Raw genomic sequence first — 27,083 nt, 5'->3', positions numbered from 1 at the left:
CGTGTCACATGATGACTTAACCATTTATTAGAGAAATAGTCCCTGCAAAATCTTTTGATTTTGAAAAAGGTCCCTGCAAAATATTTTGTTTTTGGAAATAGTCCCTGCAGGGACTATTTCCAAAAACAAAATATTTTGCAGGGACCAAAAACAACAAAAAAAATTTGCAGGGACTAAAACCAAAACGAGACATATTTGCAGGGACCAAAACCATATTTTAGCGTATTTTTTTTTTTATTGGAGGGTAGTAGTACTAGTGGGTATTAAAAAAAAGGCTAAAATATGGTTTTGGTCCCTGCAAATATGCTTCGTTTTGGTTTTAGTCCCTGCAAAAAAAATTTGTTGTTTTTGGTCCCTGCAAATATGTCTCATTTTGGTTTTGGTCCCTGGCTCCACTTTTGTGATAATTTGTACACGTGTCACATGATGACTGAACCATTTATTAGAGAAATAGTCCCTGCAAAATCTTTTGATTTTGAAAAAGGTCCCTGCAAAATATTTTGTTTTTGGAAATAGTCCCTGACAGGGACTATTTCCAAAAACAAAATATTTTGCAGGGACCAAAAACAACAATTTTTTTTTACAGGGACTAAAACCAAAACGAGACATATTTGCAGGGACCAAAACCATATTTTAGCCTAAAAAAAAATTGATGCCCATGGCTGGGGGAGGCCCAGCTCTGTTGAGCTGTTTGCACCCTCCGAGGGTCGGGCCTAATTATTATATCCTTTAAAAGTATGATTATAAAAATGCCAAAATTGTTAGGTTGGATGTCATGACTGTGGTTCGAACCCCGGTACCTCCACTTTGTGTGTGAGTTTATGGAGGCTTTGCCAACTCTTTTATCTACCAAAAAAAAAGTATAACTATAAAAAACATATGATTAATCACGATGATACTACTCACCAACAGAAGGAGGACACCCTTATATTCAAGAGATACGTCCGTCCGCTAATACACAAACATGTATGTATTTTTTTTGAACAAACTAAAATGATATATATAATCAAGAGTGAATCACCCCGCACAAGGTGTGTAAAAGGTGAAACAACCAAAAGTATTTACAACAAAACAGCCTCATCAAAATAGAAGCCAACAAAAAACAGTAAGCAGTAAACTAATGGAGACCCATACACAACATAGGGTGTTTCCACCAATCATGGTAACTGCAACTGAAAGCGGCATGTTTAAATTTCAACCACAAGAATGAATTCTGTAACACCCCGTTACCCAAAAGTAATTAAATAACAATTATTCATCAGAGTTAAGCATCAAACGGGCATGCTACATTGCAAATTCAAAATTCCTTAAATAGAAAATAAAACTATTTAAATCGACATCATTCATAACCTCAAAAATTATGCAGCGGAAAGTTTGCATTTCAAATAACCACAACAACGGTTAAAAACCTCCAACATAATATCTTGGCATAAGCCTAACAACAATATCAACCATCAAAAGGGCCACATCATCAAGTTCCAAAAATTGATACATAGGAAGGAAAAACAACAATAATATAAATAGTAATTCCCATCCCACGTATCAGAGCCCTAGACACGACATTGAGCCACCACCGACTACTCAGGATCACCTGCAAGTTACCCAAAGGAAGGGCAACATTTTCAAGCAGAAGGGGTGAGATTCACAACAATAAATATAGATATCAAAACCTTCAATTGAATCTAACACCCTAACATCAAATACATCATCTTGCAAATATAACATAATAATTCACAAAGCAACCACAACAATCATCAATATCCACACATCACCATATGTATATATATATTTACATATATTCATCAACGACATCAACAACATCTAGTGGCATCTACAACCAACAATTAAGACTCATGCAATGGACATGACAACACTGCTAAGACAACACCTTAGACTCCGCAAATATGCAAATATGCATGTGGTACCAAACAGGACCGAAGCCCTCACCGCTTTTGAATGGTTAAAGCATTCATCAGGACCGAAGCCCTCACCGCTGTGAACAACTGGTGCTCCAGGACATGAGTCCTCTCCGCTGTTTATGCATATGCAATGGACCCACTCGTGTATATCTACATACAACTAGACCATGCATACATTCTTCATATGACTCACAACTCCGAACTTCAAACAACATGTATGATTATGAAATATAGCATACATCACAGTCAATCAACAGATCAGCATCAGTAATCCAGCAATCCAGAGAAACGCACAATTAATCATAATTATGCTCATACAGCTAGTTCATCCACAAACATTCAATTAAAGAACAAACAGCTTCAGGTACACCTCGTTAATTAACACATCAATTTTACATCATCAAATAATTCACAAATTACAATAAGTCAAATAATTCATCAATTATACTTCATTAAATAACTTATTATTTACAATATTAAATAACACATCATCAATTAATTTAAATTAGCAAGTAGTTTGATGCACAGAGGCTGCATCGGTGAGAATTATAAATTAGAATAGGAAGAGAACTAAAGAAAACGTCTTTACCCAATGCTAGTAACCCATTTACGTTTTTAAGAAAGTATCATTTTTGTTAAAATTCCCAATTTATAGTTTTCTCTAATCTATTGTTTGAGTCACATTAAGGGATCTATGCTAGTCCATCATTACTTTCCTACGTGAAATCAATGTTTCTAGAAAAGAAAACATTAAAACAGAATAGAACAAACTACAAGCTGTTTATAATCTATGGTTTATGTCACTCAATGGAAAACAATCGCTACAATTTGTTTAACCGGCCAAGTCTATTCAATTATTGTGTACTTTAAAATTCAAACCTATGTTTATAAATTAAGAAACATACTCTTAAACTGTTCTAAAATCCAACACATGCATTATTCTACAGGTCAGAAGGATGGGTTACGCTAATTCATACTGCACTCTTGGAAATTGCTACTCGTCAATATACAACGCAAACATAATTAAGAACAAGAACTCAATATATAAATCCAAGTCAGAAACTCAAAAGCATCAACAACAAAATCAAAGAGTCAAACCTAAACCCCAATTTTTTTCAATTTCTACCAGAAACATGTTAAATCAAAAATCAGAATTACAATCTATACTATTGTAAGTAAACTTCACCCTTACCTTAGAAATTGCAGACAAATGCACAGCAAAAGTGGTTCTTTGGCCTAACTTGCTCTTCTCTCCCTTTCTCCCAAAACTGTCAGTTTCACGTAAAGTGTTTTCTGACTCTTTTCTTTCTTTATTAACTGCCTTCTCAACTCCCCTTTATTACACTAAACTCCCCATAAATTCTATTAAATTCTATTAACTCCCCAAACACCAAAATAATTATTATTTCACACTTATTCTAATTATTATTAAAATAAACTATATAATAAAATAAACACATCGCATAAATCACCAAAAATCATAAATCACATATAAGACTCTAATTAAATCAAAATAATTAAATATAACGACTAGGGCGTTACAAATTCAGCTTGATTTTTTCAAGAAGAGTAGAAGGAACCGACACCGCATTATTGAAGACTCGGTTGTTACGCTCCTTCCTAATCACCCAAACAGAAGCAAATCAAATCACCCTAAGATGAGAGTGTATGATTCTAGGCATACCCGCCATATTAATAAATTGAAGTTTCTAAATTACCACAAAAATTCGAACACGCCATGTTAGATGCTGGGATGCACCTCCGTCTTGCCAAATTATTTTAGAAGACAATCTGTCACGAAGGAGTCACCAAACAAACTAGGAGACTTTTGAAGGAATGCACCTATGCCAAACATCATCAACCAAATTACGATCAACAGTTGTCCCTGTGGTAGTAATAAGATGATATGCTCTGCGAACCGAATAACCATGAATAGGGTCCAGTAACCACCGCCATGTATCATGTGTTGTAACCTGCAAAACAATACCGTGTAACATAACAAAGCACTCCTCCACACTCTCCTCCTCCCACGCCAACAGACGACGTCTCCACTCCCACCCCCTCCCTCCAACCTCCCAACCTAATCTAGCCATCTCCTCCACCGTACTCTCTTTATTCACAAACAAGTCAAATAAACGAGGAAGTTTTAGCTTCAAAGAAGTATCCCCCATCCATGTGTCATGCTAGAATAACGTGTCCCTTCCATCACCCACAACCCGCCTGACATTATCATCAAACCACCAACCAACACCCTCACCATCACGGACCCTGCACAATGTCCTCCACCAAACCGAACACCGCGCCCCCCATCCGTCAACCTCCCTTCCACCTCGCCGTATCTAGCTTTCAAAACTCTATACCATAAGCCCCCCATCATGTATGTATTTTAATTTTTCTTAGAAACATCGACACGATTAAACTAAATCAAACAAACACGTTCTTCATCGATTTTGATTTGGTTTGGATTCCCTGAGAAAAAATTATAGAAGTCAAACCAAATCAATCTTTTTACTAGTTCATGTTCATTTCTTAAAACAAAAAAAGATTAAATCAGATCTCCTCTTACATCCAGATGTATACCTCTAAATGTATAAGCATATAAACAATTACATACTTTTCTTCGTCTAAAAGTTAAATAGAAATTTAAACAAAAAAATATATACAACACCTCAATGACAGATAGAACCGTTATAAGAGTTCTTATCAACAAAAAATGTATACAACACCTCAATAACAGATAGATACGTTATAAGAGTTCTTATCAACAATAAAGATTACTTATACCGATGAAAAAAGATTTACTTAGAAAAAAATATAACATATTAATCTAATAGTATAATTTTTTTTATAGGCAAATGTCAACGTTGAATTACCAAACTCATATCTCATAGAACAATTGAATAAGTTTTGCCTTCAATAAAAAAATCAAATAAGTTTTTTTATTAACTTGATATCATCCGCACATAACTGTAGATATTAATTCCTCGAATTTTATGACACTCAAACGAGTGACAAACTCTTTTTAAAGTGTTAACATTGTTGCATGTCTAAGTTTCCATCTAAACATTAAGATTAAATAAATTTAGGCATGCCATCATTCTTTTTGGGTTGCAATGATATTAGTACAAATTTTCTACTGTCACTTAACGAATGACTAATCTCTATCGAAAAACTGTGAAGTACATAAAGTGGATTCTCATGTATCGAAACCATGCATGCCTATATACTTAAAGGGTCAGAGTCATTTATCACTTGAAACAATCCATTGTTTGTTATGAATGACCAATTTTACTTGTAAACAATTATTAACTAAAAAAACTGAAATCAATTTGAAAATGCATCTGCGTGGGTGAGAATGCCAACGTGGAAGATTTTTTATTTTCATTGATATTTGAAATCACAAACGTTTCACCGCGCGCGCGCAAACAAGGAGCTATCTATAGCTTCTACCTCATCAACGCTTTCATTTCTATAATATCACAACAACTCAGAAAACCTCTCTTCACACAATTTCAAACAATTCGCAATGTCTTCTACCAAAGCAGGAGTCAGGAAACGAGAATCCAATCTCGAACGCATCAAACCTGATAAGAAGAAACAGAATTTCAATCTCGACTTCGATTTCGATCTCTCCGAGTTTGTCTTCGATGCTTTTGTTGATTCTATTCTGTTTTTGTTTGAATCGTGTTCAAATTTTCTGATCTAATGCTTTTTTTTTTTTTTTTTTTTTGCAGTGACCTCAAAGGAATCGTGTCAGCGCTGCATCTGATAAGAGATAAGGCACAGAAGGACGGTCAGAAGAAGAACGAAGAAACTATTTCAAGGTACCGCGTTTGCGTTTCGATTTCACTGTAGTTGAATTTTGAAGATTATACTTGAAAAAATTATTCGTATGTGTGAGAGAAGCTTCCACTAATCTAGATTTTTAACCGTTTCACCTTTCTTGTTTCTATTTTGATTTTTGAAATTCTTTCAGATCTGAATATTTTTTCTCATTTTTTATTATTATTTGAGCTTGTTGTGGAATTACGTTTCCAGATTGAAACTATAAAACTGAATTCTGATGAAATATTTGCAAAATTGATTTGTAATCGGTGATTTTTGTTTCTGACAGTGTTGCCTCTGAAATCAAGTCTACTATCGAGGGATTGAGGACTAAATTTGAGAAGGAAAGGTAGATTTCACATCAGTTTAGATTTTATGCACTAATTAATGAATTAGTTTTTGTTTCACTGTACTGAAAGAGTGTATTGTTGTTTCAATGTTAGGCAAACTTTTGCTAAGGCGCTTTCAAAGAGTTCCAAAGAGGTTTGTAAAGTAAAAATTGGTTTAAGAATGGTGTTGAATGTTAATTACTGAGTAATTAGTAGGAATGGAAATATGTGTTGTGTAAAACTGGTTTAATTATTGTTTTTTGATTATGCAGTTTGAAAGCTCTTTGAAGAATGAAACTAATAAGTTTCAAGCACTTCATGAGAATTTTTACAAAGAGAAAGCCACTTCTCTTCAGGCCTTGCAAGGTAAATCTCTGTAACATTATCATTGGAGGACTAATTTGCATAATCTATTGTGAGAGTTGAGTTTCTAAAAGACCGAAATTACCAGTAGTATGATATTTTGATAGCTACTGAAATGATTATTTGTAGTAATTACTATGAAATTAGGTGCTAAATTGGAAATATCTGATATTAATTCATCTGTGTTTGTTTGATATAATCTAATTATTTGCTGATTAAATGTTAATTGATTTTGTCCATTGTTAGATATTATCTCCAAATTTGAAGAGGAAAAGGAAAAGCTATTTCTGAAATATGAACAATTGAGTAAGCTATACATTTTTATTTGTCTTTATAATGTATAGAAAACAACAAATCCAGTTCTGTGATTTTAATTTCCTTACAACTTTATGAGTATTTCAGGGAAGAAGGAAAAAACTATGATATCTGAACAAGAGAAAGCTTGCAATGACAAAATTACACAACTTGAAGGGTCATTGAAAAAGAAGAAGAAGGTATATTAGTAGTAACTATTAAGCAGCACTGTCTAAATTTTCAGTAGCACTCTGTGTCTCTCATATTCAGCAGTGTTCTGCTTTTCTTATTAATTATTATTTTGTCACAGGATGATAAAACTTTCAGCATTTTGAGGAAAACTCTTGGTTCATTCTTGGAGAGTACTTCGGATGAGGATTTCCCACCTGATGATTGAAGATGCAATACACAGAGATCTTATGATTCAGTTACAATTACCGATTCTAATCATTTCACTGGAAACTATTATCGTAGATAAATTGCAACTCTCTTTGCATAGTTCCACTTATATTTTAATCCTTTATTACAACCAACTTACAAAAAATATACAACACAAATTCTGTACTATGTTGTTATTATTAAGATATGCATTTATACTGTTTTAAGGCTTTTCTACTGCGCCTGCTGCTATTGTCATAGATAAATTTTATCCATTTCTTTTTTCTGGCTTCATGGTTACTGATTTTGATTGAATTTCTAGCTCTCATAGTGTGAAGACCATAATTTCTCAGAGTAATACAGTTTAATCTCTTCAAACATATCAGTAGTCAATAATGTCAATATGCTATAGAACCCAACCTTGTCCGCCGACAACATAAACGATGTCTGCAAATGGCTTCATTGCCACCCAGATAGCATTAGGATTTATTTACAGAAAGTCACGATACTTACAGATGTCAACAGAAGCATAAATACATGTATAGACTGAGAATTGTGGGTTATTCAAATATCCAAAATAGAGCCTACCCCTTTAACATGACAAATCACAAAAGTCGTTTCATATGAACAATATGATGGGACCAAATACAGTTATTTTCCATTGGAATCTAGAGTACAGGCGAATGGTTGGAAAAGATAATTAATCACGGACATAACTTAAAAACATACTCCAATTGAATTTCATCATAATCACTTACTTTTTCCCTTTATATGTGTATTCAGGTGTTCTGTGTCTAAATTATTATTATATGCTATATGACTATTCAAGGGACAATGAAAAGAAAAGGGATCACGGGAGGAACAGAAGGTTGTCAAAAACTCTTTAAATTACTTCCAAAACTTGACATTGACAAGTTATTCCATACATATAGCAAATTTAAGATCTATACAACTCTTTGCACAAGAATCCCCATTCATAATTTGTTATACAAGGATGACCCAGTTAATAGGACAATGGACAGGTCGCTAACAACCAGCTTTGGGAGGAGTTGGTTTACTTTGTTGTACAGACCATGGAGGCCGCTTGTTGTCTGCCTGCACAAAAATCACGAGGGTATCAGTGTTTAAATGGAAACATCAGTTGTTTAAGCCAACAATATAAAATCAATAATAGCTATAGGTTGTCTTCAGATTGAATGAATAAAGGCGGGTGGGACTTAATGTCTTCAATTATTCACAAAAGTAAAACATCATCAATCACCCTACACTTGGATAATTTAAAGGTTTGAAATGAGTTGTTTTATCCCGAGTGCACGAAGTCCACCGTACAAAGAGAAAACTAGACTTAAATAGTTGAATATAATGTAATAATATATATGTATAGGTCAGATCCGCTACATCAAGTGTCAAACTTAATGATATGTCAGTAAACCTTAGAACACTATGTACATAAATCAACTTGCAATTGGTTACATTGTTTATTTTGACTTCAAAAATTAGAAGGTAAAACATGCATAAAGAGAACTAGTGAATGTCAACAGTTAACATACCCCGATTTCTGTCACAAACCGGCATGATGAACACCTAACTTGTGGAGCACCATATGGGTACATTAGCAATACTGCACAACTCCCACACTTAACTTGTCCAACCTGATCAGCTGTCATGAAGGAATAAGTTAAGATATAAGTAGCTTGCCATGCAAAAGGATATTGCCATGTCATATTTTGTACAAGTATAGTGAACTTCAAAAATAATAGAATATAGTTAGACAAGTGAAAAAACTTCAAATAGTACATAGCGTATATGCATTCCTGGAGAGGTTTACCATACTAAAATGTCTAATTGAAAATTTGGAGCATGATAATAGCATCATCAAATTCAAATGTGATTGGTCATTGGTGCTTAGACTGTATCCCTTTTATAATGACCAGGAAGTTCCTTTTTTGATAAAAATGTTACTATTAAAATTAAAATTTACTAAATACACAAAATTGTTTGCACCAGCAAGCACACAACTACCAATAACAGGACCGGTCGTCCAATCATGGAATTGTTTATGAAAGCAATTAATCAACCAGATGTATAAAAACCTGAAATTAAAATGCAAGTTTCATGGCAAATACGTTTTCACGAGAAAAATAAGCAAAGAGAAAGATAAGTGACCTTCTAATACAATGTTGATTGTGTTACGAAAGCATTTACTCAATCAGATACATAAAATAAAACTGAAAGAAAATTTCATTAACATCACAGGAAATTTGATTACAATCAGGCGTTAAACAAAAGGTAGTCTAATCCTTATAGATAAACAGCTTATGAGTTGCAGTGCGGGTGTTAGTGTCAATCCTTCTAATTACACGAGCGTAGTACTTATAGTCCATGATCTTATACATGTTAGTGACAAAACTATCCTCTTTTGTCATTGGCGGGTCTAACATCTTGATCTTCGTCTTGGCATGAGCCATGAGTTCTTGGTCAATTATTTCGCCAGTGGCGCGAAATGGGACAACGGCTTGTCCTGAGCCTTCGGCTGTATCCATTGCAGCAGGTCTTGAGCTGACGAGCTTTGTATACTCAGCTTTAAGCTGGATATTGTATTCTTCTTCATTCTTCTGTCTTGCAGCTTCAATTTCATTATGGGTTAGCATTTCCTCCCATGTAATCTTCAACTTTTGATGACCAACAACTCGTTGATCATAGTTGGAGTAGAACTGGGCAGGAATTCTTCGTTCATATTTGAAAATTGTGTCGGCGTTGGGTACGACATTGTTTGGATATTGCTATGGGTCATCATCGCTTGGGGCTAGGTGTGGCGTACAGGCTACTCCTAAAATTAGAGCCAGGTTGATGTCATCCTGGTTATAGTTCTCATCTTATGGGAACCAAGCAAATATTTGGTCATTATGCCAGTCAAGTAGCCAAAATGGCCGTCCTAGAATGTCATTGGAATAGGTGTTCATCAGCCATTTGCTGTTTGGGTCAGTCATGATCTGCATCAGTGCGCTGAAGAGTTCAGTATCGAGGATAAATCCATCGATGTTGAAATAGTTGTTACCGTCTGGGCGGTCCCAAAATGGGGTGGCGCAAATGATTGGAATGAGAACGGAGCTGTCAGACGTTCCGGTGACCCGGGTCGGCTTGAGAGCATTGAGCAATAGGGTGAGGTAATTATCATAAATTGTTGATTGAATACCTATCTCAACTGCAAATTTGTCCAAAGTACAAGCAAGTGAAAGCTTACAGCAAGCCTCCTGTTTAAGGTGTAAACATCTAAGAACCAATGTGAGATATAAACTCGAGAGAGGTATTTAGCCTCCTCAGCAGTGGTGGAGTTCCAATGGAACTTAACCACTCTTTTCAAAATGTCCCACTTTTCAGTAAAGTGGAGGGAGTAAAGGTCCCGTAGAGCATTGAAAATTTCATTGCGATTCAGTTCAATAAATCAGGGATTGTTGAGTCCACGAATGGTGAATGATCCAATATAGTTACTCTGCTAGCTGGAGCTTTGATAACTGGGGTGTTACCTTCAGGGGTCGTATGTTCATCCAGTCCCGACAGGATATCAAAGTTATACTCTAAAACGTGTGCGAAATAGTCTTCTTAATCGAAATTCTAATAGCTCATTTTGAGAAACCAGCTAGAGGTTCTCAAACAAAACTGAACTTAAAATGCAAAGTTTCACAGCTTAGACATGTTCATGAGAAAAAAGAGAACTGACCTTCTAATACAATGTTGACTGTCTGACAGCATGAACATTTGACATGTTTGGCACCTGGTGGATACGAAAGCAGGCGGCGACAAGAACCACAAACCATTTGAGCAAAACCTGTTCACACAACAATGGTATTCAGACTAAACAAGAATAGAGGACTCAATCAATCAGTGACATATCAAGAGCAGTAAAGCCACAAAAAAACCAATTCATTTGAGCCATAAAAGGTTAAAACTAAAGGAAGCTTCAAGCTTCAGAAATTACAAAAATTTCATCCAAACCCCTTTTTTTCACAGCTTTTGTTCCTCATTCAGAAATAATTGAACCCAAATATTAAAGCTATTAGCTTGAGAAAAAAGAGAAGTGATAGGAATAGTGAATGAAAGAATAAATAGCAACTGACCGGATGGGAGTGACGGTGGCGGTGGCCGTGGACGTTGCGGTGGGGGAATAGGTTGCCAACCAGGTGGCGGGCCGTCGTCGTCTTCTTTGTTTACTTGGTGTTGGCTTTGCATCATAGCTGCTTATTTTCACTCCCGTTACTTCTTTCAAAAAAGCACAAGGGAATCAGGTAAAAATATGGGACAAAGATGACAAATAACTCAATTGGTAAGGACACGCGTGTTATAAAAATGATACGCAATATGCGGAGGTTTGATCAAATCTTAATTCTTAATTTATTGATGAAGATTTAATCACCAAACTACTTAGTGGTTATTTGTTTCTGGAGTAGAAACTCACAGTAGAATAGAAGCTAAAAATTAAAGCTTCTTAAAATCATAGTGAATTGTGCATTGAAAATTGTTTTTCATTATAAAAAAGCTAAACCAAACATAGTTAACATAAAAATAAAAATGTAGCGCATACTATAATTAAGGTGGGGTGTGAATAAACCATCCCTAAAAAAATATAGCTAAGATTATAGAGGTCTTCACTCAATAATTTATTAATGTATCTACTATTTATCTAACATTTATTAAGTATAAGTACGAGTGTGCCCATCTCAAGATCGATTTTCCTTAATGTTAATTTTGATGGATTAATTTAACTTTTTAAAACAAAGTGTTTTTGTATGATTCTCAACTAATGAAACTAAGGAAGTGTATGATTCTCAACTAAGTTAAGAACAAACTATCAAACCGTTAAATATTTGCATGTTTCTACATAAGGGTGTGAATATGCCTAACCGATTCAGACTTTGCTCAATTAGGTCAGACCTAGTTGAAAAAACGAAATTCTAAGCATGACCTATTTGTTTGTTAAAGACTTTATTTTAAATTTGACCTGACCTTTTTAAAATTCCGGTATGTTCTATTAGTCTATCTAAAAGCCTAATTTTTACTAAGAGTTTTAAATAGAACATTTGATTAACTTATAAAAAGACCAATAAGCATAGATTTCTTAAAAGTCTAATAGGTCAATAAAATTTTGTAAAACATGTACATCAATTTTTTCCCCACTTTATAAGTATATATTGCATGTACATCCAATAAAATTTTGTAGAGCTTGTACATCTATTTTGTAGAGGCTAATAAACGTGAATTGCATAGATTTGACCTACTGCATTTATTTTTGTTGCTAATATGGTTCTTTACTTTATAATTTGGAATAAGATCATAATGACAATAGTAAGAGATTAAAAGGATAATATCCAAAAGTATGTGTACTTGTTGGAATTGAAAGAAAAGAGTAACACAAAGATTTTGCAACTCAATGAAAATCCCAAATTCAAAAAAATAAATAAATTATGAGCTTTTTAAAAAGTTTGAGTCTAATCTATTTAATAAACGAGTTAGGCCGAACCAAACTTTAAATTGGTCGACTATAGACTTCTACCGGACAGTCTTACCTATTCCTATCCTCACCTACGATACGAGATAATGTTGATCAAATTGATAACGACTGCTATGAAAATCACTTTACATTGCAGTGACCAAATTTTATTACAAATCTCAATTAGAGTAAACATGTTATTAGTCTCCATCCACGTATTAGAAATGGAGGTAATCTAATACCAAAATTGACATGTAAAATCACATTAAGAAAAAAATATGTCTGCTAGATTCTTCATGCTTGCGGCACCCGCTACACACGGACATCATGTTGCAACTTCGGTCCCTTAAACTATTAGCGGTGGGAACTTTGTTATGGAACAACCTCAAAACCAAAAGATATTTGGAAGGATGAATGGATAGATTCCAAATATTTTTGTTCCAAGGCTATTCATTCAAGGGATTCTTTTGAGAAATGTAAGGGAGACTTTTTGCAAAGACTAAAATCAAAATTCTTGATGTTTGCGGAGACTAATAGAGACACATGTTCTCAAAATTAAACATTTAGACATTCATAGTTTCATATATTAAAATTATAATAATAGAGATGTCTATTTATAATATAAATAAAGATGTTTTTTTTAACAAATAAAGATGATTTCTATTCGTGTACCAAAAAAAAAAGATGATTTCTACTCATTATTTTTGGAGCATCCCTCCTTCCAAATAGATCATAATCTACCAAATATATTTTTTTGAACAACATAATCTACCAAATATTAATTAACCACTAGAGAAACACATTGCCGCAATGCATGAATAAGTTTTTGATCTAATAACAAAAATAAGTTAATCTCTTAATTGGTATGACAATGCATTATTATATGCAGGGGTCGGAGTTCGAACTACGGACACCTCACTTATTCACCTTATAAGATGAATTCTAGCCACTAGACTACCTAACAAAAAAAAAAAAAAAAGTTAATCTAATGTTAGGATTTCAACAATCAATTATATAACTTACTCAAAAAAAAAAAAAAAAATCAAACAAATAAATACCCAAGAATTTCAAGCATGTTATGTTTACGTTACTTTTGATTATAAAATGAACTCTATTTGGGATGCCTTTCAATGTTATGCTAAACATAAATAAGTTGAATGTATCTATTGAGATATCATACATGAATTGATTCATAATAAGAAAAATAAAACTAATTTCCCTTTAAAATAAGTGTTAAATATTTTTTTAATATTAATTATGCGATTTTAGGTCCAGGTAATCTAAGGCTTAATTAAAAGTAGGTACAATATGATCAATACCTTTTCAGTCGGATCTCAAATTCAAATTCTCTTAAACGATTTGACTTTAATTTTATTAATCATTTAAGTTCAACTGTTTAAATAAAAAGAGTGTTGTATATGAATTTATAGATACACCTTCTACTAATGAGTCTTAAGCTATTTATCTTCCTGACTTTTGTTTCATCATTGTAGCCCCAAATGGGAGAAATCGTCGATAAAAAAAAATAAAAAATCATCAAAAGTATAGTTAAAGACAGAGAACGCACAATCAAGTTTAACATTGAAATTTAAAATTGTTGGTAATGCAAAAGACAGAATGAAAGAAACAAGGGCATGTAACGCAAAATTGGCACATTGTTATTGTAACATCACAACATCATGAAATAAACATAAACTACTGACAAATAAACACATCCTTAAACATAATTCAAAATTCAACTTGCATATGCATAGTGCCATGATTTTGGATGTGTTGGATTGATGAAACTCTTCTTGATGTACTTTTCATGTAACTCTACTATGGCCCTCTCCGATGCTTTCCAAGAACTAAAAAGTTTTTCATATATTGGTGTATCTTCTCTTTTGAACTTGCTGCGACCATTAATCCTTGGTGGAATTAGCACTAACCTCTCCAAATTTATTGCTCTTTGCAAAACCATCTTTACCAACTCAAGTTCAGAAGGCAGACACTTAAAATTTCTTAACACTACAACTTTGAGTTGAATAAATTTGTGATTACAATTATCAAGTTCAGCTTTCTGGTGCTCTTGCCAAATCCTTCCAAGGTCAAATTGATAATTATCTAGCTGCACGTATAATTCAAAGTCAAGCTCAAAGACTAAAAAAACAACATAAATTACTGAGAGATTAAAGTTTGTGCCTATATTATATATCCGTTTTTATTTTATTTTATTTAGTTTAATTTTTAAACTCTATTTTTAAAAGAAGGGTTTTACTTCAATGTTAAAACTTAAAACCGTGTGTATCAAAAAAATAAATATATTTATTCAAGATTGCAAGCGGTTTTACCTAGTTAGAATTACTCAATTAGCCCTTGAAGATTCGAATGTCAAGGGATTTCTCTGACACCAAAAGACAATTTTATGGATTGGTTGAGATCTAGGGTTTGTGTGTGTAAATCTTAGAAAAAAAAAATACAGTCTTAAATTTTAGATTCATATGAATCAATAATTAATAGTTATTGTTAACTAATTAGTTGAGAATGAATTAGTAGTACTCACATCAATGAAGAGTGTTACCAAGGATGGACAATTTTTTAGAAACATGGTGATATGATATGGATTGCAAAATATCCCCCCATTCATAAACAGTTGAAGCTCCCTCACATTCACAAAGCAATATTGGATTTCTTGAAATACCCCCTGACGAGCCACGCCCTGAAATTACAAGGTTCAATAATTTTACATATTAATAAATATATTAATTGGTAATAATAATAATAATAATAATAATAAATGTCTGAACAAACAAAAAAAAAATGTATATAGACATACAACATTCTATAATTTATACATATACCTCAATAATCACAGGTGTGATGGTAAGAATGGAGACATGAGAGAGATCTTTGACTAGAGCTTCCACCATACTAGGTTGTATGTACTTTTTGGAAGGTGTAAAGTAAAAGAAAGCCTCATACAACTGCATCCCTTGAACAATTCGAATTGTTGAAAATTTTCCATGATAAAAAATTGAATGAAGAGTTGGTGAATCAATTTCAATCTCTTTCAAATCTCCGCAGCTAGCAATTCTTAATTTTTTGAAATGTCTGTTTTCTCTAGCAATTAAGTTCAGTTTCTTAATTGTAGAGCATTTAATCAAATCAATACTTTCAAGCATTTTACAATGCTCAATCAGCGCATGAAACATACCTTCAGTGATGGGGAGCTTACACAGACTTAGAGTATGCAGAAATTGCAAGCCACTAAGAACCTCTGGCAACTGAATCTTACATTTAATCAATTTTAGTGTTTTTAACTTGTGTAGTGCGTTAAAAACACTAGATTCTATTGTGAAACTAGGTAGGAAAAAATGCAACTCAAGATCTTCTAGATCCTTTTGGGTGCATATTTGCAGCCATTTGTTAAGCAAAGCTTTGATCCCAACAGGATCGATATGTAACATAAACGTTTTAATTTCATTACCTTCATGCGAATTAAATAAGTGATCAACAATCGCAACCAAATTTTGTTGACCGTATTGTAAATGGAAGTCTCTACCAAACAAGAATCGACGATTATGGCGCCATGATCCTTTGTACCTCGGGGATCCAGTTGATGCAGCTACAATTGCATTTTTTATTGGTAACAAAGTGAAAATTGTATAAATGATATCGACTGGAAGATAATCAGGTGTATCGATTTTGGTTTTTTTTGCTTCAACTACTGAGTTTTGGGTTTCGGAACTGGCCATCAGTAAAGAGACAATAAAAACAACGAAGAAAGGAACAGGGACACAATTGAATTTCAAGTGCATACCGCTAAACTTAAAATACGATGAGTGAACAACATCTACTTATTCGAATTTATAGACCAGAATTCTCAAACGACGACAAAAATAATAAATAAGAGAGATGAGACAATGTGTTTCTTACGACTACTTTTCAACAAAATTATAATATTTTAATCAAAGAAATATTTGACCCAAATAAATTATTTAAATTCATATACACATAATACTATATATATATATATATATATATATATATATATAGCCCATTTCAACTCTTTTAGGCTGACTTTTCACTTTCAAAAAATGTCATTTTCAATATAAATAAGTTATTTATATTAAAACTTATTATAAATATTTAAATATTTTAAATAATATTTAAATTTATCCTATTTATATTTAAAATAACACATGCAACAAATAGATAAATTTAAATATTAAAAAAATGTAACAAACAAACATGATATGAGTATATATATGTTTTTTTTTCCTTTATCATTTAAAAAGTGTAGCAAATTAGATGAAAATATTTATACTTACTTTTTCATTATCTCAATTATACCCTTAAATAACTTTTTCTATAATAAAGATTGTTGTTGGTGTCATTAAAAATATTAGATTATATTTTTTTGTTATATTGATGTCATTGAAATAGATAATCATGATTAGTTTGGTTTATTATAACTTGAAAGCAACAAACATTTATATTTTTAGTTTTAATCAAAATAAAAATTTCATAAAAAAACATCGTTCATAATTTTTAAACCTTAGCACAATAAAAAGAGCGGAAAGACGGGAACATGAGTGTCTGTCTTTATGTCAGTTATATATAAAGAAAATAACCACTTCTCTTTTTGGGCTGAGGTTTTCTCTTTCCAAAATTACCCATAGTTTTCAATACAAATAACACATGTAACAAACAGATAAAAATACATTTAAATATTAAAAAATGTAACAAACACGATATAAATATATATATGTCTAACTTTTTTTCTTTCTTTTATCATTTAAAAAATGTAACAAACTAGATGAGTATATTTATACTTACTATTTCATTATCCCAATAATACACTTAAACAACTTTTTCTATAATAAGGATCATTGTTGGTGTCATTAAGAAAGGAATTTAGATTATATTTTTTTTGTTATATTATTGGTGTCATTGAAATAAATAATCATGATTAGCTTGTTTTGTTTTTTGACAAGAATAGTTTGATTTGTTATAACTTGAAAGCAACGAACATTTATATTATTAATTTTAATTCAAATATAAATTTCATAAAAAAAAACACCATTAATAATTTTCAAACGTTGTTAACGAGGAGCGGAAAGACGGGCACTCACGTGTTTTTGCTAATATTTTATAATAAATATTTTCCATTAACATATATCGTACCAGCAATTCTTGTGTAGAAACGTACTTAACACTTGTCATTTACAAACAACGAATAATTATATGTCACACTCTTGTTCGTCGTTTGTAAATGACAAGAGTTAAGTCTACGGAGTAATTTGTCGAGGAAACCTTAGCACGATCCTTTCTTTAATTCCAACAAAATCTTCCACATAGTTTGTGTTAAAACAAAGAACCATATTTTTTTCTTGGTAACAACTAGGGTACCCATGGAAGAATGGTGGATAATTTACCCCAACCAATACACATTAGCCAAATAAGCACATTTTTAAGTGATATCCATGAACTATCTTGACCCCATCAACAAATTGCTCATTTTCATTGGTCGGTGGTAAATTACCCACCATTCTTAAAAGGTAATCTAGAAAAAACTTTTTTTCTACTTTTCTTTCTTCTTCTTCTTCTTCAATGGAAGAATACAACGGGCGGGAAGAGCAAAAACAAAGACAAAGATCAAAATCTGTAGAATACGAAGCAGTGATACGTGCTGGCCCACACATTCGACCTCTCCAACAAGCTCATGCTCATCTCATTGTCTCAGGTCGTCACCGTAGTCGTGCCCTCCTCACCAAACTCCTCACTCTCTCCTCCGCCGCCGGTTCCATCGCCTACACCCGCCGTCTCTTCCTCTCTGTCACCGACCCCGATTCCTTCCTCTTTAATTCCCTCATCAAAGCCTCTTCCCAGCACGGTTTCTCCCTTGACACTATCTTTTTCTACCGTCGTATGCTTTCTTCCCCTCACAAACCTTCTTCCTACACTTTCACCTCCGTTTTCAAAGCATGTGCTCATCTTTCTGCTCTTAAAATAGGAACCATTCTTCATTCTCATGTTTTCGTTTCTGGGTTTGGTTCTAATTCATTTGTACAAGCTGCAATTGTTGCTTTTTATGCTAAATCGAGTGCATTGTGTGTTGCACGTAAGGTGTTTGATAAAATGCCTCAACGAAGTGTTGTTGCTTGGAACACGATGATTTCGGGTTATGAACACAACGGGCTTGCGAATGAAGCTATGACACTGTTTCGGAAGATGAATGAAATGGGGGTTTGTCCTGATTCAGCAACTTTTGTTTCTGTGTCGTCGGCTTGTTCTCAGATTGGGTCTCTTGAATTGGGGTGTTGGGTGTATGATAGTATTGTTAGTAATGGGATTCGTGTCAATGTGATTCTTGGTACGTCGTTGATAAACATGTTTTCGAGGTGTGGCGATGTAAGAAGAGCGCGTGCGGTTTTTGATTCGATTAGTGAAGGGAATGTTATTGCTTGGACGGCTATGATATCGGGGTATGGTATGCATGGTTATGGTGTTGAAGCAATGGAGCTTTTCTATGAAATGAAAAAAGAAAGGGGGCTTGTTCCTAATACGGTTACTTTTGTTGCTGTTCTATCTGCATGTGCTCATGCAGGGCTAATACATGAAGGGAGACAAGTTTTTGCAAGCATGAGAGAAGAGTATGGTTTGGTTCCTGGACTGGAGCATCATGTTTGTATGGTTGATATGCTTGGGAAGGCTGGGTTGCTAACTGAAGCATATCAATTCATCAAGGAACTTTGTCCTGTGGAGCATGTTCCGGCAGTGTGGACTGCAATGCTTGGTGCTTGCAAGATGCATAAGAATTATGATCTTGGGGTGGAAGCTGCTCAACATCTCATTTCTTTAGAGCCAGAGAATCCTAGCAATTACGTATTGCTTTCTAATATGTATGCATTGGCTGGGAGAATGGATAGAGTGGAATCTGTTAGAAATGTAATGATCCAAAGAGGTATTAAAAAGCAAGCGGGTTATAGCTCTATTGATGTCAACAATAAAACTTATCTTTTTAGAATGGGTGATAAGGCTCATCCTGAGACCAATGAGATTTATCAGTATTTGGACGGGTTGATATGGAGGTGCAAGGAAGCGGGTTATGCACCAATTCCTGAATCAGCAATGCACGAGTTGGAAGAAGAAGAGAGGGAGTATGCCCTCAGACACCATAGTGAGAAGCTTGCAGTAGCATTTGGGCTGATGAAAACTAGTCATGGAACGGCGCTCAAGATTGTCAAGAACCTTAGGATATGTGAAGACTGTCATTCGGCAATTAAGTTCATCTCTGTTGTGACAAATAGAGAGATAATTATTAGGGATAAGCTTCGTTTCCATCATTTCAGAGAAGGCTCGTGTTCTTGTTTAGATTATTGGTGATGGGTGCATTAATCTGTTTAATCAGAGATAATTTTGAGAACAATCTCTGAAGAGAATGAACAAGCATGTGTGGGGAATATTATAACATCACATGTGAAACTAAGGTTGCAAGAGTGGTCAACATATATGTGTTAATAGTTACCGAATCATGCCTCACCAACTCTTCAACACTACTTTAAATGTCATAAAACATACATATCATCATTAAACAGATGGAAAGACACATCAATCATACCATTCCAATCAATGTATCTCTTATTTCATGTTACATGGACAAGCCTTTATATGATACATAATCACACCACAACGTCTAATCATAGAAGTGCAAAATCAAGAGATTGGTGTTCCAACAAGCTTAAAATTGATATGATACAGACACATGTAAACATATTGATATCACACATAAGTTTGGAATATATTGGTCGGGAAACATTAAAGTTACTCTTAATGTAGTAGATAAGTTATTCTTGCAGCTCAACAAACTGACTGGAATCAATTCCCTTATCACAAAAGGCTTCTGCAAGCTTGGGGAAGAGCTTAGCAAGCATTATTTTAAATCCTGCAGAAGTCCCCTTCTGGTTTTCATGTTCAGTTTTTCCACATCCAATGGAAGCACCTTCAAGATATGCTTTACAAGCCAAAAGTATATGTTTGGAGCGCTTTTCGAAGTGCTCTTCCACAAGTGCCTCAAAATGCTGCATCAGACATCATTATCAGTTACAAGTTCATTCATACAATTGTATAAAAAATGAACCTTATTTTCATGGGAGGAACCAAAGTATAGATGTAGTAATTTTACCTTTGGTGGCTTTCGTAGTAGATACAGCATCGATTTGGCTGTGACAAGGAAAGCATTCTCATTATAGCTCACAGAATTTTTCTCTCCCTCAGCTCTACCTATTTGTTGGTCATATCCAGCCTCATTAAAGTAAGGCTTCTCATTTAGGACAAGAGCCTGTAGTGAGAGAAGAACTTGAAGAATAGTGGAGGTTCCAGGATTCCACACTTCAGAGCCTGCGCCTGTCCAAGTATTTAGGAGACTCAGACAGATTTTCCCTGATTCATATAAATTAGGATTTAAGCGGAGCCCGCCAGAATTGTAGTGCACCATCTGCATTCAAAGATCACATTGATAACATTAGAGTTTGTTCAGAGTTGGAGCTTTTATCTAGAGATCTTGAACATAAGTGAAGGGCCTTATAAACAATGGTGCTGTAAAAAAAAAATACAAGCACTGCAAACTACACTTAAAAGCTTACTGGTGGTTCGTTAGGATACTCTGGAGGGAAACATATATCAAAGAAGAACAACCCGTCATGATACGGAGTTCCAGATGCACCAACAATTACTGCTCGCATGAGATCCATTCTTTCTTCAAACACACGAACATAAATAGAGTCTGTTTGGGTCAATAGAGATTGTAAGTGCATTTATAGAAATTGTTATGAACATTTAAAGCTTACTTTAAAAAAGGGAAGTGCTATACAGCACGACATATAAACCACACGAAATTCGACGACATGCATATTAATGTGATGGCAGAAATAAGCGGAAGTTTTACAATAAGTAAAAAAAGGAAAAAAAAAAGCTTATATGAGTCATCTAACGGCTTCAAACAGTCGTGTGGTGGTCGTGCTTGTTGTGCATCGTGCCAACAAGCATTTTCCCTTTAACAAATTCCATTTTCATTAGTATATCAAATAATTAACACTCAGGTTACTTATTTAAAGATTGTTTCCAGATAAAATCTTTGAGGTCTCTCAGTACAAACATGCATACATTCTACATCAATTAAACTTCTTTGAGGTCCTGCTGTGGCTATGGATAAAAAATATAACAACATATACCATGCCATCTTGCCATATATATTTTGTCACTCAAAATGGATTTCCTTTTTAAAATGGCTAAGAGACCAGTGTCTCCGGTGACGGTGACTCATTTAACTTCCTAATTCGAGTTTAAGCATCATATAACAATAACGACTGCGACAGAAAGGCTTCTTATGGAGAAATAAGTATATAAAACAGGGTGATTAATAAAAAAGAAAGAAAGATAAAGTATGTACCAGGAAGACTTTTCTCAAGGATGCTCCATTCTTGCTGAACCTTTTTCACCCAACCTTTTTTTACCTATAAAGCAAAGAAAATCGTTAGCCTATCAATATATCAACGTAGTATGTCACACTATAGGATCGATTTCTAACCTGCAATGTTGACAATCCTCTTCCCTCATCAAAAAAATGGTGGTCCTCAGAACAATTTTCTATAACATCAAACTGCTTAAACTGGTTTGAATTGTTGCTTTCTAAAGAAAGCGAAAAATCATTCTTGTCATGGATCCTAATAACTTCTGGATGTGAAGTTCTGTCTTCAGTAGATTGCAACTCATCCGTTGGATGTGGTTCAATGCAGAAATTACAAGTTTCCAAATCTTTCTTATCAGGATAATCTGATTCATTATCCTTTTCAAATGTAGGCAATGAGGAAAATGCTCCTGAAATGGAAGTTCCACCAAGTGTTTGGAATATGCTGGATTTAACACTGGAGAAAAGTTCAAAGGCCACTCGTGGAAGGAAAAAGGAACTACACTCAAGATTCTGTTCATAATTCTCTTTTCTACCATCACCATTTAACAAGTCCTGAAAATTAAACATCACGTTCAGTTTATACTGGGCAGATGCATTTGGTAAGCTCTAGTCAGAAATTAATCTTTGAAAAACATGACTTAGGGTGATAAGAACGCTGATAATTTCTACATTCAAAATTGAAAATGAATTTGAAAAATCCTATATATTAGTACATTTTCTCTATACATTTAACCTGTCTTTTGATTATAGTTTCCAAGCTGAGACTTCTGTGTCTGACATATAGCAGGTAGATAATATACAAGTATACACACATATCACATATGAATGTACACTGAGATGCAGAACAAACGGAAAAGATATTGCTCTCACCTTTCCCTTCTTGTCAGAAGGTTGACTTCCGCGTTCAATCATCTCTTGAGGAGCAGGGGTTACAGTTGTGCCTTCGTGTTTATCGATCCGAAAAATTTCATAAGGCGCAACCTGTTGGGAAAAAAATATCATTCATACATTACTTCACATGAAAAGATACAAATTAATGCAGAAACACACAATAGAAATAAGACAACATTGGTGCAATCCCAGTTCAGTAGGATCATTCAATATGAATGTATGATAAGCAATGCAAGTTCCATGGTTCTAATATTATGTTACCATTACCATCAAATCCATACTTTACTCTTGTAAAAAAAAATTAAATCCATACTTTGACTATAAGTGGACACATATTTACGTAACTACACTATATTTACAGAAAATCATGGCATACCTTGGTTGTGAAACCAGTAGCCAATTTCACCTCCACATCACCATCTTTGAAACCAATAACAGTGCCAACACAGCGCAGGTAACAGTCATCAGGGAAGTCATCTTGATAATTCATTTGGTTCCCATTTTTAAGAGCAGCCTCTGCATTCATGTCATTACCCGACTTTTCTGTTTCTTTATCAGCTTGGTAACCAAATTGTTTTTGAGCCGCCTTGAACATAATATCACCATAAAAACAGGAGTAATCTGGGTGCTCAACTAGTTCGTAGGCACTCACAGTTTCCTCCATTTTGTCTCCATCCAAACTATTCGGTTTGGACATGGAAACAGTTTTCCATTGTACCTTTACAGTATGCTCCTTCGCATCCACACATTGGACAACACCCCATCTTTTACTGCTAGGCTTAAGTGGATCGTAAGAAACACCTTTTTCCAGCACAAACTGATGAGGCCAAAATTCATGTGTGTTTATAACATTCACCGGGAGTAAACTCTCTGGATCTAATCCCAAACTATGTTCACCATTTTGCCACAAAATGTCAACTTTGGTCTTTATCTTCCCAATTATAAAAAATTCCCCAATACAAGAGTTAATAAGGTTTCTTCCCTGACTCTTACACCCTCTTGTCATACTATGCTCCATGGTAAGACTTCCTGTGGGTGCATGTTGAACAGTCTGTTCCTCTTGGTCTGCAACCATGCACCAGTCACCAAGCTGCCAGTTTGTGTATGAAAAGCACGACAACACGGTCAGGTTTTTGGAATCTTGCCAGCCTGGTGGAGCATCCACAGCCAAATTGCTACCCGAAAGAACAGAAGCGAGCCAGTTAACACACACCAAACTTGCATCAACAGCACAAACAGTTCCTTCATCTTGATTGTCTCTCCAAGTTCCACATAGCCATCCTGCTGATTTAGAAGCGTTGGAGGACTTAACCTTTACTCTCTGCCCTGGATAGTATGGACACTGTGAATCTTCTGGAAATTTACGAGTCAATGGTAAAACCTTTTCTCTTTCTAAGGCAATGATGTCAGATTTAGCTCCATCGTCAAACAATACAGTAACTTTGTCCACAACCCTTTGAGCCCGACCGAGCCATGGCCCCTTAGTTACATAATCGCCTTCTGAAATGGACCGAATCTTCGAAAGTTTGTCCGAGTTTACATTTTTTAGTAACTTTCCTTTCTCATTCTCCAAGTCCACAAACAAATCAACACTTGTCACCCTTCCCATCTGTCCAGTTGGATCTGACACGGAGCAGACCACATCACCATGAACAAAAGTTCTCTCAAATGAGAGAAAATCATCAATCTTCCCAATGCTTTCCTCTAAACTTGATAATATGTTCTGAGCTTGACCACCATATTGAAAATCAATTTCTTCTTGATCCTCACTACTGCTGCTGTCACTGGAAGTCTCCCATTCCGAATCACTACTCATAGCATCCATCAATTATATGCCTGTCACAATATTTTGATAGTAACGTCATAAAAATTACAATAAAGTATCACGCCGACGCAGCAATAGAGAAGAAACTAGTCCATGTACAGTGAACGAGAGCTACGCGTGAAACAATTAGTAATCTATTTTCCTTATTTAAAATTGATGATATGCATAGTTTAGAATGGCTGACAAAATTTTAACATACATATAGATGAATATTAGAAGTAAATAAGGATTCAAGAACATGCTTACCTTCTCAAGCAAATTGAAGTATCAAACTGCAGTGTCTGTACAGTGATCGCAACAAGTATGCTGATGATAGCTTCAATGGATAGATGTGTATAATACAAATATATATTTATGATTGATTAAATTTTTTTGTCACAGATATTCAGTATCTCCGGAAGATTATCTCAACTACTGAAACCAGAGATCTGATGCCAAAGAAGATTTGCCCGCCAGGATAATAGGAATCAATCAAGGACTCCAAAGTGCCAAAGGAGATATGCCCAATTGCGAATGAAATATTTCACAGAACGAAACACTTCAAACAACAAATATAAACCAGCTAGTAGCTAAAATTATGAGATGATTTTTCTGTCTTTTTTTTTCTCGGTTTCACGGGGTAGCTTGATGGAAGGAAAATTTCTAGTGTTAGATGAAGCAGTAGAAGATAATTAAAAGATGCCAAAGGAGATTTGCCTCCAGAATAGGTGGAGTTCCAATAGTTACTTCTGAATGATAATATTTTATAACATAAGGAAAAAATGTTTCTCATATACTTTTACTACCTGAATCCAACCAAAGGAAATTCAGTAACTTTTGCCAAAGGAGATTTGTCCAGTACACAGGAATCTTAAAACATACATGAATAGCAGAAAGGAATGAAATTTTCCTTTTCCGAGATTGCCAAAGGAAATTTGCCCACACTACAAAGCCTAAAACTCTATCAGGTCTACTTGGTGCCAAGGGAGAATGGCTAATATTTAATCAGGAATTCTTAGCCATTCAACAGAAATATATTCTGCTTCTTGATTCACAGCAAGTAGGCAAAAGGGCTTCAATAACCACATCATTTCTATTGAACCTGAAACAAAAGAATAAATTAAGATGCATGCAGATCAATATTATAATTTAATATAAAATCTATTCTCGAAACCAGCTTTGTTAGGACATCATAGTGAAGAACTAATAGGTATTTTGCACCACAAGTCTCATGAAAAAGATTGATAAAATTTTTGTTGCTTTAGTTGGAAACAAAATCCCAAAAACATGCCTTTAGATTTTATTCAAAACCTTGGAATTTTTATGGAATTGCTTCTTCTAACATAATCATGTTATATGGAAATCAACTTTGTTGAATCCACAACTATCAAGTACCAAACTATACATAGCATTAGAATGAATCTATTAATCTCTAAAAACAAATAAACCAAAGTTAAAAGAAAACAGGATAAATTTGCAGTGGAAATGGAAAGCAAGAACCATATGATATGCACCTCTGAAATGGTTGGACCAGCATAAGCTAGTAAAGGTATGCACCAAAGAAACTCCATCATTTGCTGTTAGCTTAAAAAAAAAAACTACCAAGAATTTGTTAAGGGTAAATATTTGAAGAAGGAAGAAATAGGTGTTGTTCAAATAGGCTTAGTTCCAATTCCAGTTCCACCATCTTCAACATCACCACCAAGCTTTGGAACCATTACAAGGAGGAGGAGACACTCTTTTTGAAATGCTAAGGCTTCAGTGTTTGTATAGTGAATGAAGCCTTTTTCTTACACTTACTCATAAATAGGGTGACTATTTAAACCTACCAACAGAAAAGAATATACTAAATAGTATCTGACTCAAACGACTAGGAGACAGTTAGTGTTTATTTACACTTTTGCCCTCTTTAACTTTCACACAAAATGTCCTAATTTTTAATGTGTAATTTAGTCTGTAGCTGTATCCTATAATTGTGGGCGGCTAATTGTTCCTCAAACCTTGCCCAAGGCCGGTGGAGACTTAACTTGCAAGAAACATGGCTCCACTGTCCGGGTCATGAGGATGCTTGGGCCGAGCGAGCCATCGAGGCGAGTGAAGTTCTTGAATAGTCTTTTAAGGTGTGGTAGTATGTTAATTGTTATGTTAGTATTTTTTTTCATTGCTAGGACTTGAAACTTGAACTTTTAACTCATACACTCCTTTAATCCCTCTGCTGAAGCCAGTAGAGTTACGCAATCCCCTTCGATAAATATGAATTAATTTTGCTTATAATTCATTCCGAGGGAGTAATGCTTAGCAATCGTGAAATGAAATTTCCTTTTGAGAATAATAGTTT

At 34.4% G+C, this 27,083-nt stretch overlaps 4 protein-coding genes across 5 annotated transcripts; 2 read left to right on the top strand and 2 right to left on the bottom strand.

Annotated features, from left to right (window-relative positions):
- Positions 1–5,302: 5,302 nt before the first annotated feature.
- Positions 5,303–7,341, top strand: LOC25493168 (early endosome antigen 1). The gene is made up of 8 exons (XM_013601590.3): positions 5,303–5,555; positions 5,654–5,743; positions 6,034–6,093; positions 6,188–6,227; positions 6,346–6,439; positions 6,683–6,742; positions 6,839–6,930; positions 7,041–7,341. Exons 1-8 carry the CDS (start codon positions 5,446–5,448, stop codon positions 7,125–7,127), a joined length of 633 nt encoding a protein of 210 aa, XP_013457044.1. The 5' UTR covers positions 5,303–5,445; the 3' UTR covers positions 7,128–7,341.
- A 636-nt stretch (positions 7,342–7,977) lies between these two features.
- LOC25493167 (protein LOL2) lies at positions 7,978–11,412 on the bottom strand. Of its 2 annotated transcripts, none has more exons than XM_013601589.3 (4): positions 11,227–11,412; positions 10,830–10,937; positions 8,659–8,768; positions 7,978–8,199 (listed from the first exon to the last, which is right to left on the bottom strand). In XM_013601589.3, exons 1-4 carry the CDS (start codon positions 11,339–11,341, stop codon positions 8,083–8,085), a joined length of 450 nt encoding a protein of 149 aa, XP_013457043.1. In that variant the 5' UTR covers positions 11,342–11,412; the 3' UTR covers positions 7,978–8,082. The 2 variants fall into 2 exon arrangements, with proteins under 2 accessions (XP_013457043.1, XP_013457042.1); XM_013601588.3 differs by having other exon boundaries at positions 7,978–8,203; positions 11,227–11,403.
- Positions 11,413–18,158: 6,746 nt separating this feature from the next.
- LOC25493165 (pentatricopeptide repeat-containing protein At2g33760) lies at positions 18,159–20,405 on the top strand. Its single transcript, XM_013601586.3, has one exon. The coding sequence runs from the start codon at positions 18,189–18,191 to the stop codon at positions 19,962–19,964; it is 1,776 nt and encodes a 591-aa protein (XP_013457040.1). The 5' UTR covers positions 18,159–18,188; the 3' UTR covers positions 19,965–20,405.
- On the bottom strand, positions 20,197–26,559 carry LOC25493164 (probable ubiquitin-conjugating enzyme E2 24). Its single transcript, XM_013601585.3, has 9 exons — positions 26,260–26,559; positions 25,013–25,847; positions 23,318–24,777; positions 22,921–23,031; positions 22,168–22,602; positions 22,030–22,093; positions 21,224–21,363; positions 20,764–21,075; positions 20,197–20,659 (listed from the first exon to the last, which is right to left on the bottom strand). The coding sequence occupies exons 3-9, from the start codon at positions 24,764–24,766 to the stop codon at positions 20,426–20,428; spliced, it is 2,745 nt and encodes a 914-aa protein (XP_013457039.1). The 5' UTR covers positions 24,767–24,777; positions 25,013–25,847; positions 26,260–26,559; the 3' UTR covers positions 20,197–20,425.
- Positions 26,560–27,083: the final 524 nt, after the last annotated feature.

Source organism: Medicago truncatula, chromosome 4 (genome assembly GCF_003473485.1).
Source record: "Medicago truncatula cultivar Jemalong A17 chromosome 4, MtrunA17r5.0-ANR, whole genome shotgun sequence".
Classification (NCBI taxonomy): Eukaryota; Viridiplantae; Streptophyta; class Magnoliopsida; order Fabales; family Fabaceae; genus Medicago; species Medicago truncatula.
This window is presented reverse-complemented; position numbering and strand designations above follow the sequence as displayed.